Genomic DNA, 20,112 nt, shown 5'->3' with positions numbered 1-20,112 from the left:
ACTAGTTTCGGCAACTGCACGTTGCCCTCTTCAGGGTTATATAATAACTAAACATGTAAAAAAAAACAATGAACAGATTAATCTGTTAATAAAATTACTGTTTTATTTATATATCTCTAAAATATAACAATGATCCACAAAGTTAGTACTACAAATATCCAAATTATTTACTTACACGATTAATAAAAATCCTATGATTCAATAAAATGCTGTTTATTTATTTGTTATTTTTTACAGACCAGGAAGCCCAATTACAGTGGTGAATTACCTAGGCCTGAAAAAAAATACTTTTTTTTTTCTAGCCGGGAATTAAACCCCGGAACCTTTCGTACCTGAGTTTAAGCCATTACACCATGAAGGCCTGAATTTTTCAAAAATCTGTTCCCATAGAAAAAAAAAATAGTTTACCTACATATATTCATTTTTTAAATGAAATTTTAATGGAACTAAAAGTACTTATGATTTTAAATGACAATATAAAGTACTATATTTTATTTTCCATGATATCAGAATTAAACATTATAACCTAGATAATCATTAGCGTAAAAATTTATAAGTATAAGTTATCTGATATTCAGCACATAAGGAACTTAATCATTAAAATATAATTATCTATAAAGATAACATGTTATTTTTTACAATAGGTATATTACAGTTCATAAACATGTTTTTGAAGATAAAATAAATATTTATGTACATTTTTTTTTTATAAATTAGGATAGGTAGGTCAGATTTGTGAAGGAAAATAAATAAAATATTAAATAACACCATGCATTCAAAATAATAATAATGTAAAGTGTGTCCTTGCCACACGACATCCCAGTGAGGACACATCCATGTTTATGTTGTATAAGTATTATAATAAATAAATAAATACATTATAAAAAAATAGTTTTTATATATTTCATGAAATAAATAATAATTTTGTTCCTAATTTTTGGTTAATTAATCAAGTTGTGGTACATTATTATTACCAATGTCTAATTTTTTAACAGCTGCTTCTAAGGTAAATAAATGGTCATCATAAACATCAGGTGCTATTAATCTCATGGCAGAGGCCAGTCTATAAACATATTCCTTATTGGTTCCACTTGGTCCTTCAGATCTCTCAACTTGCCGAGCAATATCCTCTATGTTTGCCTCGCCTAAAATGTAAATTAAAATTTTTAGATTTTATTTCTTATGGAACTAACTCACGATACATAGTCATCTCAAACAGGCATGCTTTTTTTGGTTGAAAAGTGACTGAAAGTCTAGGTGTTTACAGAGTTTACGACCTTCCATTTACTAATTGCAATGGTCATTTATACTTGGTGTAACATTTGCCTTTCTGTTGATAATAGAACCTCTATACTTGGCTAGGTAGGAAGAGATTGCCTTAGGGAAATATCCCTGCCCTTGTATGTATATAAATTCAATTCAATTAATTTATTTTAAACATAACACATACATTACAAAAATATATTCAATACGTACATATTATAAAAAAGAAAGAAAAATACAAGAAAGAGACTCATGTCAAAGTAGTAGAAGAATCCTGCTCCGGAAAACCCCTTCGGATACATGGAACAGATCAATATCTAGGGCGATGTTGTTCAGCATAGCGGTAGCCCTTCCAACAGGCATAACCATAGGCAAGTTGGTCCTGAATATCGGAATATGAAACAATCTATGCTGACGCTGTCTTGGGTAATTATCAGGAACATACAAACCAATGCTCATCATAATTTCAGAATTATCGATCATACCTCGCAACAATCGATAAAAATGTGTAGTCAAATACACATTCCTTCTAGACTCTAAACTGTTGTAGCCAAGCATACCCTGGAGAAACTCGGTCGGGTAGAGCCAAGGATAATAAATTGTATATGTTTATAAAATGTTGAATAAATAAAATATTTTTTTGAGTATTAAGTCTGGTAGAATGGTATCAAAATTACTCAAAATAATATTAGGTTAAGTAATTTATTTTTTAGCCAAAAAGAACGACTAAAAGGATCTACAATGCAAATGTTGATGGATGCAGAAAACGAGGAAGACCGAGAAAGACATGGCACGATCAAGTCCATCAAATACTTGAAGATGGACATGTCAAAAGTAGGAATAATCGTCGTGCGTGCATAAGATGTATAAATGTAGAGGAAGCGAGGTCTGTTTGCCAAGATAGAGTGTTATGGCGTTCTATCCTCTCTGCCTACCCCTACGGGGAAACGGCGTGATGGTTTGTTGTTGTTGTTGTTGTTGTCAGATTTCATATTTTTTTGTCACCATTTTGTAGAAGATCGATGATAGTTAAAAAAAAAACTTGTATATTTAACTATTGAGTACATACACAATCTGTGTGATAATATTTTTTACTGATATTTGTTATCAAAGGCGTCAAACAGCGCATTAAAGTGCCAAAAACGGCTAAATAATCAATCTCCTGTAATATTAAAACATTGGCCCTTACAGATCCAAGTCACAGAAATATTATCAGTATTATGACTTACCCATTTTCAATTCTTAATTTTAAATGAGTTGTAAATAACTTACTGTAAGAAAATGGGAATCAAGTTGTGGTAGTGCAGGTTTTGTATCTCAGGACTCCTGATCCCACTACTACTAGACTACAACCTGTCTCTTATTTATAACTAAGCTTATTCATTTAATCTTAAAGTAATAGATTCATAATACAAGTGAGAATATTATAGTATTACTTTAAATCTAAATATAGATCAGTATCTTTGTATGGAATAAAGTAATAAGAGAACGGACGCAGCAAACTCCGGTGACAACTGTCATCAAGCAGAGGTGATACGGTTGGCTTGGCCTAAAAGCATTAACCACGCTTGCCTACTTTAAAAGGCATCAGGTTCTCGAAGTCTTGGACGCTCACTGCTGACTATTCGTTGGCAGTTCATGTCAGAATTACGAGACGCAAACAAAAAAGAGCGGAGGATGCACAGGAGCTGGCAGTTGACAGAGATGCCTGGGGGATCTTCGTGGACACCATATGCTCCAACTAGGGAGCGGACATGGAATTATGATGATGATGATATATCAGTATAAAGGGTTGTGGTCCTGTGGGTAGTGTCCGGATCAGGAGGTCCGAGGTTCGAATCTCGCTCTATCCCAAATTGTTTACTATTTTCCAACACATTTCCTTATGACTAAAATAAAATAGCTTGAAAATTTAAATATTTGAGTAAATCGTAATGCAAAAGTTCGTTTGAAAAATATATTTTATATAATATATACAATAATCTATAACCTTATCAAACCAGTAAATAAAAAAGGTAACATTTTGTAAATATATGAACATATCGAGGCTATACTGACAGAATACATTGAGTCAAAAGTCTTTATATATTTAAAATATTTTTTATATAGGTGCAAGATGTTGATTTCAAATTTATGCTATGCTTGAATAAAGATTACTGTATCAAAACCTTAAAAAATATTTATTAAAAATTGTGGGAGAAATAATGCGTTGAAAGAATGAAAAAGCTTTAACTGTGATTATCTCGGAACTTGTTTTGATGACTTAACACATTCTGCCAATAAAACCTCGATATATACTCTCACATGTACAATACAGACAAAATTTAATCATTATACTAATGAAATTAACTTTACAGCAAAACATTTTTTAAACTAATTTATCTATATATTTATATACTTGATCTGTGCTTACCGGCAAAAGACACATTTTCCTCTGTAGCGACATATATAGTTAACGGAAATGGTTCATCGTCACACTGATCTTTGTACCCCGGGTGAAATAGAACACTATCCTTAATATAGCCATTCTTTTCTCTGAAGTCAAGGTGGTCGAGCACAGAGTCTTTATTTGCATCACTTATTTTATACGCTACACCCCACACTGTGTCATTCTCACTGCCAGGTAATAATGTTACTACTCGACCGGGCTGCAAAAATGTATTTGGGTAAAAATTATATTTTAGATAGGAAAAACATGAAGAAGGAACCACTTACCATTTCCGGAACGCCCCTGTGATCAATACTATGCTGATAAAATCTTCTAATGTATCCTTTTATGTATCCAACTAATTTACTTTCATATGGAAAATCTACTTTCCAAATTAATGACCCATAACCAAATATCCACATTTCGAATAAATGTATGCCAAATAAAAACAGATAATTTAACAAATAAAACCGCAAATACTATTATCTACAACATTGTAAGGTGAAAAATTTTAAAATTTTGGAAATTAAAATTACTTTACACCTTTTCATGTGATTCAAATAAACAAACAAGCTGTCAAATGGAAACGTCATTTTTGTAGTCTTTTGAAAGTAAGTACTTATTGTATTACTACAAAAATCTTATGGCATGTAAAAAAGAAAGAAGATGCAATAGAAAATCAACGATCGCTGAAACGTCAAAAGTGGCTGAATGTGTCAGTCAGTCAGTAAAACGAAAAAAAAAAATTTTTTTATTACTATATTGTAGTAAATTTAGTGGTGCACAATTCTGCAAAAAAACTTCTTCAACATTTGGGTAAGTAAATTATTGTCAATTATTCGTGATTGTAATTTTTTTTACCATTTTTATGTCTGTTGTAATTTTTTAATAATAAATAACATCGACGGCTTTAAGACGTTTATAGTTTATTTTTAAGTAATGTGTATTTATGAACTAAAATATAAGAATCCTGATTAAGTACGAATCTCGTTACCTAAATTTAATTGCTATTTTCTTTATTCTGTCCCACTTGTATACTTCTCTCCTGTCTCCCACTTTTATTCCAACAATCATCAATGATTTTAAGTAGATTTACATTTTTATGTGTCCTATATTTATAACGTTTATGTTTTCTATCTAATTGAAATCTTATTTATGAAATACTTAATAAATTAGATTGTGTGATTGTCATAATAGAAATAGATTTTCTTTCCTTTTTTGTGGGTCATCAATAATTCGGAGCGAACTTTTTATGTAAGCATAATTTCATGGCCTTGTGATTTTATTGAAATATGTTTGTTTAATATGCATTTGTAAATGACATGACTCATTAATTAATTCTTTAAATTGGGTCCAAAACTATTGTTGTGATATACCATCTGTACAATCACAGTGATTTATTATGAAGTGACTGTGGTTATGTACTGCGTTTTTTTTTGTTTAGGTACAAAATAAAACTGCTTAAGTATTAACTCTCTTATTCTCGCAGAGCCGATCATCAGCCTAAAAGATTTCTAATTGAATACACCAGTATTTAGGTGATTTTAATTTTCCAACTTTCTGTACCCTATACACCACTGGGTGCAGATATGGAAATGATGAAATTTGTAGTTTTTTATGGCCTCTTTAGTACTGTTGTAATGCTGGTAGTGTTTTTCTGCGTTTTCGTTGTTGGCACAGAATAATGCTATGAGATTGTTGAAATATATATATATTAAAAGAAATTCTGAAAGATTAATAACAGAGAAAAGCAACAGGGTTTCAGGCGAAATTGATCCACTACCGATGCGATCTTCATTCTAAGACAACTAAAGGAGAAATCGGTTGAATATAACAAAGAAGCATATATGTGTTTTGTCGATCTCACTGAGGCCATTGATAGGGTGTTGCTAAAAGATGTCGTGAGGATACTTCTGGAAAGAGATATATCTGATACGTTGCTAAGACTGTCCGAGATCTTTATACCAACTGTAAGGCAAAAGTCAAAGCTAGTAATGAATTGTCTAGGGAAATAGCAGCAAACAGTGCTATTAGGCAGGGAGATACCTTGAGTTCATTTCTCTTCAACCTCATTATGGACGAAATCATAGAAGAAGGAGCTGGCTTGGGACTGGGTTACAAAATGGGAAACAAGGTCATCAATCTAATATTTATGCAGATGATGCGGCAATAGTGGCCGAATCTGAATACGACTTACAACACATGTTATACAAATTCCATCTTGTATCACAAAGGTTCAATATGTCTATTTCAGTCCCTAAAACGAAGTTTAGTTATAGCAAGACAACCTAAAATGTGTAAACTGATTATTGACAATGAATCAATAGAACAAGTCGCCAACTTCAGATATTTAGGAATTGATATATCCAGCCATAATGGTTTGATCAATGAAGTCCGAGATCAAGTCAACAATGCCTTTCATGTGTCAGGAGTCAGTATGTCTAAAAGAGATAATACGGAAAAAAAAAAACATGCAAATTGACGGAAAAGTTAGAATATATTAGACATGTGTGAGATCCATCTTGACATATTCCCTAAAAACATGAGCGAACACCACGAGAACGAAAAACCTGTCCTCAGATTGATTACAGGAAACACTCTGCACAGGAAACACTATGCGCGACCAGGTCAGAAATGACTTTATATGGGAAACATGCGAAATCAAAGATATAGTGCACTTGAGCAGATCCCGTAGAAGAATCTGGAGAGATCACATAAACAGAATGAGCAGTGATAGACTGGTGTCCATAGCAGCCATAGAATTGCCTTCCGGACGGCGCCCACCTGAAAAACCCCCTAAGCGATGAAAGGATAGTTGGGCCTCATCAAGGGAGACTGAGTAGTCCAAGCAGAACAGATCGTCATATCTGCAAGAAGACAAAGAAAAGAGGTCTAAAATCGCTGTTTATAGGCTCATGTTGTTTGTCAATCAAAACATGCACTTGTGTTTAATGTTGATTATTGTAATGGTGTTATTGCATATTAAGTATTATTAGTTTCCTATAAGTTAGTTTTATACATTTAGACTTGCGTAACCAACTTAACTCTCTCTTCCCGGTGATGCTTATACGGTGCTAAAACACATTGCATTTAATAACTTTTATATCTCTGTAAATATAATAAATGCTTGGTTAAGATTTTCGGTATTCGATTGTCTCAAACACTCTTTACGTCTCACTCTCAATACTACAGGTATATTCGAGTGAGAGAGAGCATTTCCCGCATGACGCAGGGCAGCCAGTACCACTGCCACAGAACACCAGTTGCTCTCGGAGTTCAGCTGAAGGTGGACAGGTGACCTGTGCTGTGAGCAAATGCTTTTTCATGTTTTAGTGATTATATTAAAAATATTATCACTTTTGACCTCAAATATAGTTGATTGATGCAATTGCCTATGAATGTTCCATTTTTCAGATTTTAAATCCCTCATTTTTGTATGTGTATTGACTACACTGCACCGGAACGCCCGGATTTTTTGGCACAGTTAGGGAAGGGTTAAGAGGAAACATGGTCAGAGTTTTCTTCATACAAATGTATTCCCGTATTTTCTCCCTGGATTATAGCACTACATCAGTAATTTTTTTTACACACTTGATATTTAATATTGGCGTGTCTATAATTTTTTTTGACAAATTGTTTAGTATGGGAACAAAGACCATCAAAAACCATTAAAAGTGCGAAGTTTTATCTGCCGTCTTTACACATCTGGTATACAAATAGAATAGCTATTTTTGAAAAACGCAAGAGGTACTGACACAGAGTTGTGCTGTGTATTATTTTTAACTCCAAAAGGGAAGCAGGTTCCACATAAGAAGAAAATTATTGGGGACTTAAAAATTATAGGGCCCATTTCAGGGGGTATCAAGTGTGTAAAGGAGTGAAATTGCACAGGAATGTGATGATTGTTTCGTAGCTCTACATGTCCTTGAATTTTTACCATACAGATGTAGATTATTTGATTTGGATACAATAAAAGGAGAAAGTGATTCTTACACTTTCAGTCCGCTACTTGATTTTTATAAGATAGATAGTCTGCCATTTTTTCATAATGCAAAAATATGCCATTTAACATGATTTACTACTTAGATTTTTTCCCCTAAACATATCTAAGGTGGAAAGGAAAAATTTACTATGAGATATGTAACAGAAGAGTCCATTTATGTTTGTTTTTTTACGAATAAAAAATCTCAACACGCCTTTTATACTGGCGTGATTCCTACATAATTTAAAATATAAGATTATTTTTTAATTTTATAAAAAACCTTAATTGGCTCTTCTTTTAAGTTGGCTACAAATCGCTTAGTAAATTTTGTCTTTTCACCTCGATATGCAAGTACTTAACAACAACAACAACAATAAACCATCACGCCAACAGAAAGGATAGAACGCCACATCACTCTATCTTTGCATACAGATCTCGCTTCCTCTACATTTATACATATTTTCATGCACGCGTGCCGATTATTCTGACTTTTGACATGTCCATCTTCAAGTATTTGTTGGATTTGGTCATGCCATGTCTTCCTCTATTTCTGCATCCATCAACATTCGCATTGTAAATATTCTTAGCCATTCTTTTGCTGACCATTCGCTCTACACGTCCAAACCAGCGCAGAGCTCCTTTCTTGATTTTGTCGATAATGTTTGGCTCAGCCTTACATAATGTACGGATCTCAATATTTGTGCATCTATCGTACATAGTTTAACACACATTCGCCTGAGAGATCGCATTTCGACAGCATTCAGCCTACTTTCATCCCTGTTTTTCAAAGTCCATACTCCGCTCTTATACATCAGGGTCGGGACCAGGACTACGTTGTGAACTGCTAATTTTGCCTCTTTTAAGTACTTTCCTCCCATAAATGTCAAAATTTGCTTTTTTTATATCTCATCCATAAAAATAAACAATGCTGTCAAATCATAAATTTTTTAAAAAAAGCCATCTTCATGGGTTCATGTATATATATTTTTTTATTAATAATGGTATTTGTACAAACCTAGTATAAACAACCACTGAAAAAAAGTGCTTTTTACCACAGAAATAGTTCTAAATTTACTTCAGTTTGATGAATATACATAAGCACGTTTTTGAGGGAATAAAACACCATGTTTATGATAAAAAACTAAAACTCTTCAAATCAATCATAAAAATTGGCTTTACTGTCCACATCCTTATATCATATAGTAGAGATTGTATTATATCTTTTTATTACATAAAGGAGATATACTTATGATTGTTTCTTCTTTTCATCGGTATTCATAAATTATTTTAAAGTTTGAATAACATATAATTAATAATTATAAAAGGTACAATTTCAATAACAGTTTATTGTACAATAAGTTATATTAGTACTATAAGTATAAGTAATTCTATGTTTTTTCATACAAAAAAAAAACAAAACAAGTCTTACAGTTATTATTTAAGTAGGATACCTACTTATTTAAAGGGAGAAGGAAACAATTTGAGATAACTTAGTAAAGAAAAGCTGCTTCCTTTTTCAAATTTTAAAGTTTTGTATGAACTTAAAAGTGTTTTATTTTATAGTAAAATATAACCACTTTCATTGAAGAATTTTTTCCTTCCGTAATCTTTACATACATTTAATCCATTCACATTATTCACACCTCTGTGGTCTCAACATAAATAATGCCATGCAACAATAAAAAAGCAAAAGAGCGTAAACACATTTCTTCCAGTTTTTTAAATTAGGTACCACTGCCATCTAACATACTTTGAACATGGGTTTGATTACAACTGATAGTTTAAAATTGATAACATATTTTATTACTCCTGGATTGTTTGCCGTAAGGTTACTGACATCACAATTTAATAAAAAAACCATTGGAACTGTTTTTTAGTATTCTGAACTCATAAAATGCATGATCACAAACAAACAATACCTATTGAGGTACTGTTTGTATTTCTTATATTAAGATACTATAACTAAAGTATTTCAAAGTCACTTCTTACAGTATTTGTAAACGAAGGTTTGAACATTCTCAAAATATAACCTATGAAAAGTTACCCTATACAGAAAATTATGCAAGGATATTGAAACGAATGGTAATTTGTTATAATTTAATTTTACATCATTTGATTCTTAGAACAATAAAAACAATTCGCTACTCGCATTCATTCTTATGCATAAGTAGCAGATTTAAGTTTAGTACAAAAAACGCATGCGAGTATCATACTTCATTACAACTGTACATAATACACGAAAATGTATTTCGAAAGTTAATTTTACCGGGGGAAAATATATTCACGTCCTTTTCCAATACCCGCACAGTCTATGACATAAATTATAAGCATGCTAGTAACTTATTTCTAGAAGAAATTTGTTAAATGCTATTGAGCGGGACTGGCAGGCGGCTGCATGGCCTCGAGGTTCTTAATGAGCAGCGCGAGCCAGTGCTTAGTGGACTTGTCCTCCTGCAGACACAGGGAGAAGGTGGCGTCGCGCAGCTGGTCCGGAAGGCACTGCCGCAGCGCTTCCCGCGCGCGCTGGTTGTCCGACAGCCGCAGGTAGCAGCGCACCACATGCTTCAGGAGACGCGCGGATGGCTCTTTGGCCAGCGATAGGACCATCTTACCTAGAATCATCGCCACGTGCGAGAATCTGTCGTAAGTCTGACAAATATACGTGAGGCCACTATCGTCTAGCAATATCTTTTGCAATATGAATGTAGCCACCGTTTTAGACAACTCCGATCCGTTCTCCATTATTCGCAAGCAAAGTGGAATAATTTCCGTGGATAGTAAGAATGTAATAACCTCTTGTTCGTCAGTTTTCACGAGCGCGCCGATAACGCCGAGACTCGTCAGACGCAAATATTCGAACGGCCTAGTTTTTGACACTGTGTGTAAAAAAGGATATAGAAACAGAGGAACATGAGCTTGAAGAAAGGCGGAGCGGGTCTCCGGGTGCGAAGCCACACACTGCATCAAAGCCAACGCGTTACATACTCTATTACTTTGGTGCGCTGTCAGTGTAGGCGGTATCATAGCGACGTAAATATTTGTGATTTCCTGCAGCAGAGCCGCGATTGTGCCGAAACTGTTCCACAAAATCGGCGCTAGATCAGGGACCACTTCGCGTTTCTTGCTTAATTCGAGGAGAGCATTTTCTCTAGTGTCTGGACTGCACAATTCCACGATCCACTGATATATTTTTTCTCGATCTACAGCGGTTTGGAGGTTGGCCGGACTCGGTTGTGCACTCATCTTCAAAAAGTCTTGTATCATTTAAACTGAATATATTTCCTTCGAGATAGATTATGATACAATATTTTGACAAGTATGCGAAAAACAAAGTAAAACAACCGAAAAAAAACAAAGCGATTTCCTCGATTTTTTAGGTAGAGAAGACCACAGATTAACGCCATGAAAACAGAAGCGGTATTCGTGTGAGTATTGCCAGCATGAAAACATTGCCACTACTTAAAATATCTGCCATCTTTGGCACCTGCATATCTAAAACCAGTGTAACTTCGAACAACCGAGCCATGTTGGTGAAAGAAAGTAATATTTTCTTATGATACCTACATATTTTTCTACTATTAATATTTATAATTGGTTTAATTTATTTTTATTTTCCATATATAAAATGTTTGAAAATGTATACTCCTTGGTATAGTATATTGATATAATAATAAGAATAGCGAATACGTATAATTCTTAATTATTACTTGGTAAAACCAAGATTCTTCCATCGAAATGTTTCACGTTTTTATCATAAACCAAATAAGTTTATCTTTTTAAGACGTGTACTTTATATAATTATGTTAATTAATGAGCAAAATATTAAAAAAAATCTATTTATCCACATTTTATCATATAGTATGTTGAAACCCACCGACTCAACTGAAAAAAATAGTAATTCCTGTCTCGATACAGGGCTACCTGAGGCAGGTAATTAGAAAATAAAATTGTTTATGTAAATAAAATAACTAAAAATAAATTTAAAAAAAACATATTTTCATGTTTTATATTTAAAACTTAATGTTTGTTTTTTTTTGGTTGTTTTACATAAAATATACATTTTTATTATACCATTTAAATGGAAAAAAAATATCAACGTCATTGTAGTAAGTTCCTCAGTATTATCAAATATACTTTGATAGGAAAGGTAGGTTGTAGGTAATATATTTATTTTCAAAATATATTTATTTCATCTCGGTCACAGTTTTGAAAATATCAGACGCAAATATGCCGACTAGACTTTTTTCAAATGAGAAATATATTACACATACAAATTCGGTATCGATTTTTTGTTCATTTTGCTTCTCAGCTTTGCTGTTAATCATCTTTAGTTTAAGAATACGATAAGATCGATGGAAATATCAAACAATTAAGATAAATATATCCAAATAAGATCTCCACTTGATTTCTTTACTCAAGATTTTCTGTGTCCAGGCGGATGAAGAGTACAGTTCTAAGTGCGAAAAAGAACCAGAACCCTGGTCGAGCGTTTCTACTCGATGATTACTCTCAGGTGAAAATCTGGAAATAAATCCGTCTCGTAGTGTGGTGACTGGCGTGTTCCCCTACCACGTTTGAGGTCCTAGGTTCGATTCCTGGTAGAGTGGACGTGAAATATTGGTTGCAAATGTTGTTCTACTCTGCAATCTTTTTTGTTTCTGGACTGGCACCCGAAACGTAAGACTGATCATCTTTCCTTCCATGCAACAATAGTGACGCAGTTTAAGTACCGAGGGAGTGCCCTATGCGCCACTCCATATCATTGTGATGATACATTTATTCTTAATTTAAAAATGTACATACATACATTATAATATTGAAGTAACAAAATGGCACAAAAACCAATCTGACAACATGTGTATGTTCCGGGAAGAGGCCCAACATATGAAGCGTTTGGCAAGCCAAATAATTACCATGCCCAAAGTTGCAAACGGTTATTTTATGGGCAAATGCCTGTTCTAAGGAATCGATTTGTTACGGCAAAATTCCTTCTAGCTTCTAGTTAATCATCGAGTGTGTTTCGCAAAAATATAAATGAAATTAAAAGAAAGAAAGAATAAAAAAAGAAACTGCTGCATAAATAAAAATATCAATATTAAAGTTACTGGTAGTGAAAAAAATAATCAAATTACTCACAATTCAACGAAGTTTCTCAATATATTTTACTGTACTTTTATATATTTGATGCAATCGAAGAAATGCGGTAAAGCAGCACGAATTAATGTTATTTTTAAAAATACATACGTACAATTATAATATTAATTACGTACATAACAGTATTATTAGAGAATCATATAATAATTTATTCGGCGTCATTTTTGTAACGTCATGATATTCCAAATGTTTCGAATGGTGTTTCAAATTAAGAATGGGGTTCTTATACGTTATTCGTACAAGGGCTGCTGCGTGCTGTGTCAGTTCGACGCCGAGCGTCGCGAAAAACGGGCGTCTTGTTCGTTCGTTGATTGCGTCTCATTTCATAGAACTCGGTCTTAAATCACGTTTTCTTGCATATTACATATTACATATTGCGTATTGTTATGTTTGTAATATTTTTTTTTTAATATGACGAATACGCGTTTAACATAATATATCAAATTGGCTGTGGTGGTTTTATAATTAAAAAAAAAAAATAGTTATAATTGTTAGTAAAATGTATATTACTTAAAATGAATGTGCAACACAATGAGGAAGTTCAGTGCTACGGTAAATTGCAATAAAAAGTTGAGCATTTAATTGTAACGCGAAGTTTCCTTAAATTTATGAAAAAAATAATTCAAATGATTTTAATAAAAATGAACTACTTTTAATGACGTCATAAGTTCTTCTAAATCAACCAATGATAGTTTTGTGATAGGTTGCCGGGAAGTCAACCCACCAATCAGGACAATTCACCGAAGAGAACTAGTGACGTCACGCGCGGAGCAATTAAAAAAACTACAAAACTTTAAAAAAACGTAGCGATGATAATACGATACATATAAGTAAAATTTTACTTAGTTTGATAGTATATATTAACAAAAAAACATTCAAAAAAGCATAGAACTTTCTCATTTGTAAGAAATATTAAAATCCTGTGCACTGAAACCTCGTTTTACACGGTTTTTTTTTTACCAGGTTTCGAAATAACTCGGTCCAATTTTTTTTTAAACATTAATTTCACAATGCGGAATAGTAATGTAACTATTAAACTATTCGTTATTGGGATGCCTTACATCGCTCTTTTACTTGGCGTATAATATATATTTTTTTAAGTACTTCGATGTCATGTTAAACGGCGTTATAATTAGTGAACATTTAAAAAAAATCCCGATTTTTACCTGTCCTGCATTTTTATATTTTTATTATACTTTTTTACACGGTGCTGTGTGGAACGTATCCCCCTTCTAAAAAGAGGTTCTGGTGTACATACATCGTTCATCGGATCTTTGTTCGAACCGGGCTGTAGTCCCGTGGTAGCGTCAAGACTCGCGTATCACAGGTCCATAGTTCAACCCTGCTCTACCGCAACTTGATTCACATTTTTAGTACAGTTGTTAAATAACAAATACTCGAAGATGGAAATGTCAAAAGTAAGAATAATCGGCGTGCGTGCATGAAAAAGTGTATGAATATAAAGGAAGCGTAGTATGTATGCAAAGACATACCTAGTGATATGGCCTTATATCCTCTCTGCCTACCCTACGGGGAAACGGCGTGGTGGTTTGTTTATGTGTGTTGTTATTAACGCTTTAAAATTTAAATATCCATTAATACAACATTATTATTAACCCATTTCTTGGCAATATATCCTATGGGATGGATGTGATCTCTATTTTTTTTCGTGAACTAAAACACGTTTTTTATAATATAATAGTTTTCAAAATAAATACGATTGCAAATAAATATTGTTATCTGCATGTCCCTAAAGGAGTTTTTTTCTCAAAACTCTTTGGGGATGTTATATGAAATTGGGTTGAATATCATATAAAAATATGTTTTTAATCTAAATTTTAAAAATCTAAAGCCTTTTAACCATTAAATCTGTAAAAACATTTTTTTTGTTCTGTTAAAATAAGGGTTAATATAATTAATAAAAAATATTTAAATTAGTATTTATTTTGTGTAAAACCACTAAAATAAAAGTTTTGGATCCATGGTTAGCGTTGCGGAATTACAGATCAGAGGTCCGAGGTTCGATCCCACACGTTGATATACACTCTATATTTTATATATTGAGTTATTTATTTACAATTCGTTGGAAATAGCTCCCAACATTGAAATATTTGGGTAAATAGTAAGAAAGCAAATAAAAAATATTTTTTTAAATATGTCAACCGATTCCGGAACACGACTGTTCCTTTTTTATGCCTAGACAAATAAACTCGACATCATTAATATATGAACTAGATGCGGCACTAACCGTCTCTTGCGTTCCACTCGTTGAGGTTTCTGCACTTTATTGGTATTTAATGGGAATTGGTATTTTACGCGCAGCGGTAAGTAAATGTGAAGCAGCGTAGAAGGGCGCGACCATAGAATGAAGAATAGTCCAGAAACCGCATACGCACATCAAACAGAAGGCGATGAAACTACTCATAAATGATTAGGTTTTCCGTTTTGACCCATTAGTTTCTTTGTAGACGTCGCTCAGTACGCAACTCCTGATTTGAATTCAACTATGCTGGGTTGTGTCCTTTTAAAGTGTAGAAATACTGCTAGGATATTAAAGAAACAGGATGCAATCACATTTCATGTGTAATTAGCAAATGAATAAGTATGTAACAAATGCATTACTTAAAAATTGAATTATTTTTTCATCTGTCAGATTGTCGAAGAAACAAAATAAATATTTTGTTGGTGTTGCCAGGGTAGTAATATTTTTTACCCTTCTTTGCTCATCTAATGAGAGAACTAATGAAAATTGGATCTCGGATTAAACAACTCTATCCTGGACATTTGACCGACATTATCTTTAAAACATCAAATATTTTTTAACATGATATAAAAATATCCGTTTTATATACAATAAAAATTGTTTTATATTTTAAGTTTAAAGTTCATTAATTCAATTACTCTTATTAAATGACCCTTTACTTATCAACTCTGTTGTGTCAATCAATATTTCCGAGTGCACAATAAAATTTTAGATGAATTAACAGATTGCTTTTTTTAACCTTACATTTGTGTTATAATAATATTTTTTCCCATCGTGCAACATTACACGGCGGCATCACGAATGCGCGCGGTGAAAGTGAGGCATAGTGGGGGAATTATTGGACAGGCCGATGTATTCAAATATGATTCTACGCTCCTTCTGGACTATTCTATGGGCGCGACATACAGCTTTGAATTAACGGTTAACTGGCATAGACAGTTAGTTTTTTTACTCTACTACGCGTTTTGCAACGGCAACGTTGATGCGGCATGACGCGACTACGGTCATTTTTAGAACATAATTTGAACCTGGCGTTGAATGAAGCATCACCTCTATTTAATTATACCTTAGTGATAGACGTAGTCAATTTTTTTGAGTGATATTATTTATGTTCTAAGCATAAACTTTCTGGCCAAACATTTTAATTGATGTTCGTAAATATTAGTATTAAACCACTCACTGACTTTTTATGTCTACCGGTTTCGAGACGTACCCGTCTCTTCGTCAGGACACTCACTACTCCAACATGCAAATACTTAAATCAATGTGACAGTGTATTTTAGTATTTGTATGTTGGTGTAGTGAGTGTCCTGACGAAGAGACGGGTACGTCTCGAAACCGGTAGACATAAAAAGTCGATGTGTGGTTAAATACTATCTAATATATACTAACATTAATTAATTGAGTGATTTCACACTAAATAAAAACATGGTGAAATTATTTAGGATCTGAAATCTTGAACCTAAATTAAGATGTTAATTTTATAAAAAAAATTCATATGTTTCGTCATAAATATTTGTGAATTATTATAACCGCTTTTTAAAAATCTTTTTCACCCGATGGACTTTAATAAATCAGCTTGCGAATGTCGCGTTCTCTTATTAGAAAAAAATGATTCATTTAATAATATTGTGGTCAATTGGTAAACCGAGGAAATAGCTGACATCATTATTTTTTTCCATATGACTACAGCCATTTTTGAAACAACATTACCGGTACCGATATGAAATAATGTGGCAATAAATTATTCAAACACGCCAATGAAAAAAGTTGTATCTATATTTTACAATGTATACACGACTACAGAATGTGGGAGTTCAATGTTTTTTTTAAAGTTTTGTAATTTTAAAATTACTCCGCCAGTGACGTCACTAGTTTTCGTCGGTGAGTTGTCCTGACTGGCGAATTGACTTCCCGGAAACCAGAAATCTTTTACAGCACTCTAACATTAGTTGATTCGGAAGAACATGTGACGTAGTTCATTTGGTAATTTTTTCATACATTTTCGAGAAACTTCGCCGTACAATCAAATGTAAAAAACCATTTTTTATATACAATTTCCCGTAGCGCTGAACTTCCCCATTTAAATTTATCGCAACAGAGAGGGGAAACATTTTTGAGAAGGAATATAGAAGTCTAGGCATTTACATTTTTATTCAACTTTTTGTGCATTGGCGGGCTTATTGCCAAATGGCAATTTCTTCCAACCAACTAATAAAATAAACGTTTTATTTTTATAATTCAAGTTACAGAACATATTCAATAGAAAATAAAAATTAAAAAGCTAAAAATATATAAAAATAGAAATAAACGTAATAAATTACCTTGAATCAAAACTTTTACTCAATGGTAAAAACGAAAAAAGAGGAAAGAGGAAAGGAGGAGAGATTAAGGAAGAGAAAGGAGATGTTTCTGCAGACGTGATTTAAACCGAGATAATGCAGTAACATCTTTGATGGTGGATGGAAGATGATTCCACAGTCGAGCCGCATGGACACTATATGAGTTAGAGAAGAAAGAGGAATTGTGGATGGGTATTGAGAGAGTGCCTTGAGAATCAGAACGAAGAGATAAACCATGAACTAATAAGCGTTGAAGTTTTTCACGCAGGTATATAGGAGCGTTACATGTCTTCTTACTCGTCATTAGACGTTAAAACTAACGTTACTTTCACGATTTTACTGTAAATTAATCGAGATACGCTACAAATAGTGGCACTATGCACCATTTAAGTGCTGACAAAAGTTGTTTAATTGCTATGTGAATTTCTACCTGAATGGTGTATTTTTGTATTACGTACGTTAAAATGTCAAATTTACCAAATGGATGGCAGCCATTTTGCTGGTTTTGTCCGTAAGTTGAAAATTGTGAACTAATTGCGCAATTCCTACCGGTAGATACTAACTTGTATAACATGTGTTTTATTATTTTGCAATCATAACATGTTTCCTTGTATGCAAACATTGCAAACTGATACGTTACGTTAATAATATTTTGTAATGCCTTGTACGTAAATAATCGATCTTTTACCATTGAGATATATTGTTATATACAGAGATAACACTCCATACAAATCCGAGCTAAAACGTCTTCCCCAAAGAACAGGGATTGACCAGCGGAGATAGCGAGTATCGTCACGTCATATCACGTCGAGTTTGACAAGCAAAATAAGTAGTAAAGTAAAAAGCACGGACTGTTTACATCGGTTTACTGTAAGTTGTATTCAGTATGTCACTCCCTTCCGCATGCGCGTCACCTTTGTTTGTCGTTTCGTTTTACGCCCGACTAACTGAGCAGGACGGAGACAGGAGATAACTCACGAATTGTAACATATTAATAAGATGTTTTTGGCATTAAAATGGCTATTTTAAACAAGTATTGATTAAGATAAGAACATTAATTACCGGTAAAAGGTTATACTATCGCTTTTCCAGATAGATTTCTGTAGCTCAATCACAAATAACTATCGACGTGCTAACAAGCGACGTGATAACGATTTCTCACCATGGTTGTTTATCGTATTCGCGATCACAACGGAACATCCGTAAACACCTAATATTAAATGTCAAAATATTTACGTTTCGCGACGTATAATCCTGCTGCGCAATCACATGTTTGAATTTCACCGGTGTAAATATCGAAAATATTCAAAAACTGCTATGTTCATTTATTTATTTATTATTTATCATGCTATTTATTGCATTTAGCCGGCGGTTGGCAAGCCAAATGTTAATAAAAGCAGTCGCCATAGTAATTGTAATTTAATTTTCACTTTTTTTCATTTGATACTCCCTACTATTTTGCAAGTCCAATATATTGAATTATTTTTTTTATAGTAAACGCCGATTTTTCGCGAATGAACTGTGTTTATTTACGTGGAAAACAAAAAACAAACCGACACGAGCGATGTCTTAGAGATTACACACGCGTTGACTTATGACTGCGATAACTTAAGCATGTTCATTATTGTCCACTGTGATCGCTCAAATACTCAGCATGTTTTTAAGCACGTCGATAGTTATTTGTTAATGAGCTACTGCAGTATCTTAGCGTACATATAGACATTTTAGTAATTTCGAGAAGAAAAGTAGCCGGTAAACGCTCGCAACCGACTAAAGTCTGTTCTATCAAACATATGCCAATTGGCTGCAGGTCAAGGAAACATATTTCGAACGCTTATGTTTACTCGCGTCTTTTACCTGTCCGTTTATAAATAAATGTTTTCAAAAATTCATGTACTGATCATCGGTAATGTGTATCCGCAATTGTAAATATTTGTTATTTAATTATCTATATTTTACTATATTTTTTCTTTTTTCTGTGATTATTACCTCACATGGTTTTTTTATTTTTATTAGTATGTGAAACATTTATGCAAATGCTATTCAACCCTTTATCTGCATTGATTCATATGAATATAAAAAATATTTTGTATTCTGTATGTACGTAGGTATTGAAGTATTATTTTTAAAAGTGTTGGTATCTTTTTATTTTATATGCTTTAGGTATGTTATTATCTATTAACGTCAGTTTTTAATGTACCCTGGGTTTGAAAGTAATAATTAATCAACAAAATTCTTGAAACACATGTTATTGCCTTGCAGTATATGTATATTCAATAGAATTATTTTTATTTTTGTAAAATATAATTGTCAATGTAAAGTACGTATAAAAAACATACACGCCTTAAAAATAATTTCCAAGAACGACGCGGATTATTTGCTCTAAAATAAAAAGTCAGAAGCTAGCTGTAATGCCGAATACCAAAAAGATCGGAAAAAATTGAGGCGCTTATAGGGAAATATCACATACCACGAATACCGATAAAAATACTTTAAATGGATTCATAATAATTAATTGTATTTTTGAAATAAATATGGATATTGTGGAGAAATGTTTTCATACATAAATGTAAAAAAGAAATAACATAAAAATACGTTAGAAAAACTCCATGTTTTTTTTCTTTCAAATGTCTTTGAACTTGAACTTTCGAATATTCCGTCTAACATGATGTTGCATCAC

At 32.9% G+C, this 20,112-nt stretch overlaps 3 protein-coding genes across 4 annotated transcripts in view; 1 reads left to right on the top strand and 2 right to left on the bottom strand.

Moving 5' to 3' along the window:
* Positions 1–882: 882 nt before the first annotated feature.
* LOC148283402 (putative glutathione-specific gamma-glutamylcyclotransferase 2) lies at positions 883–4,249 on the bottom strand. The gene is made up of 3 exons (XM_088223567.1): positions 3,979–4,249; positions 3,677–3,911; positions 883–1,145 (listed from the first exon to the last, which is right to left on the bottom strand). Exons 1-3 carry the CDS (start codon positions 4,111–4,113, stop codon positions 946–948), a joined length of 570 nt encoding a protein of 189 aa, XP_088079693.1. The 5' UTR covers positions 4,114–4,249; the 3' UTR covers positions 883–945.
* A 139-nt stretch (positions 4,250–4,388) lies between these two features.
* The window catches only part of LOC148283400 (HEAT repeat-containing protein 5B), a 155,265-nt gene continuing 139,541 nt past the window's right edge, over positions 4,389–20,112 (top strand). The window contains exon 1 of one of the 2 annotated variants that reach the window (XM_088223561.1): positions 4,389–4,507. The gene's annotated coding sequence lies outside the window, so the exon portion shown is untranslated. Of the gene's footprint in view, positions 4,508–6,980; positions 6,998–20,112 lie in introns of those variants that run through there. The other variant, XM_088223562.1, reaches the window with a different exon arrangement.
* Positions 9,002–11,559, bottom strand: Rcd-1 (Required for cell differentiation 1). Its single transcript, XM_088223556.1, has one exon. It carries the CDS (start codon positions 10,935–10,937, stop codon positions 10,041–10,043), a length of 897 nt encoding a protein of 298 aa, XP_088079682.1. The 5' UTR covers positions 10,938–11,559; the 3' UTR covers positions 9,002–10,040.

This window comes from Micrasema longulum, unplaced genomic scaffold (assembly GCF_059751315.1).
Source record: "Micrasema longulum isolate JH-2025_06_02 unplaced genomic scaffold, ASM5975131v1 h1tg000242l, whole genome shotgun sequence".
Lineage (NCBI taxonomy): Eukaryota > Metazoa > Arthropoda > Insecta > Trichoptera > Brachycentridae > Micrasema > Micrasema longulum.
The sequence above is the reverse complement of the archived record's forward strand: the minus strand, read 5'-3'. Positions and strand labels throughout refer to the sequence as shown.

Excerpts from the sequence above, each read along its gene's own strand:
- LOC148283402 (XM_088223567.1), bottom strand. The coding sequence starts at position 4,113 with ATGTGGATATTTGGTTATGGGTCATTAATTTGGAAAGTAGATTTTCCA. Across the intron at positions 3,912-3,978 it reads ACAGGGGCGTTCCGGAAATG|CCCGGTCGAGTAGTAACATT; the intron begins GTAAGTGGTTCC and ends ACATTTTTGCAG. Across the intron at positions 1,146-3,676 it reads GGAAAATGTGTCTTTTGCCG|GCGAGGCAAACATAGAGGAT; the intron begins GTAAGCACAGAT and ends TTTACATTTTAG.
- Rcd-1 (XM_088223556.1), bottom strand. The coding sequence starts at position 10,937 with ATGATACAAGACTTTTTGAAGATGAGTGCACAACCGAGTCCGGCCAAC.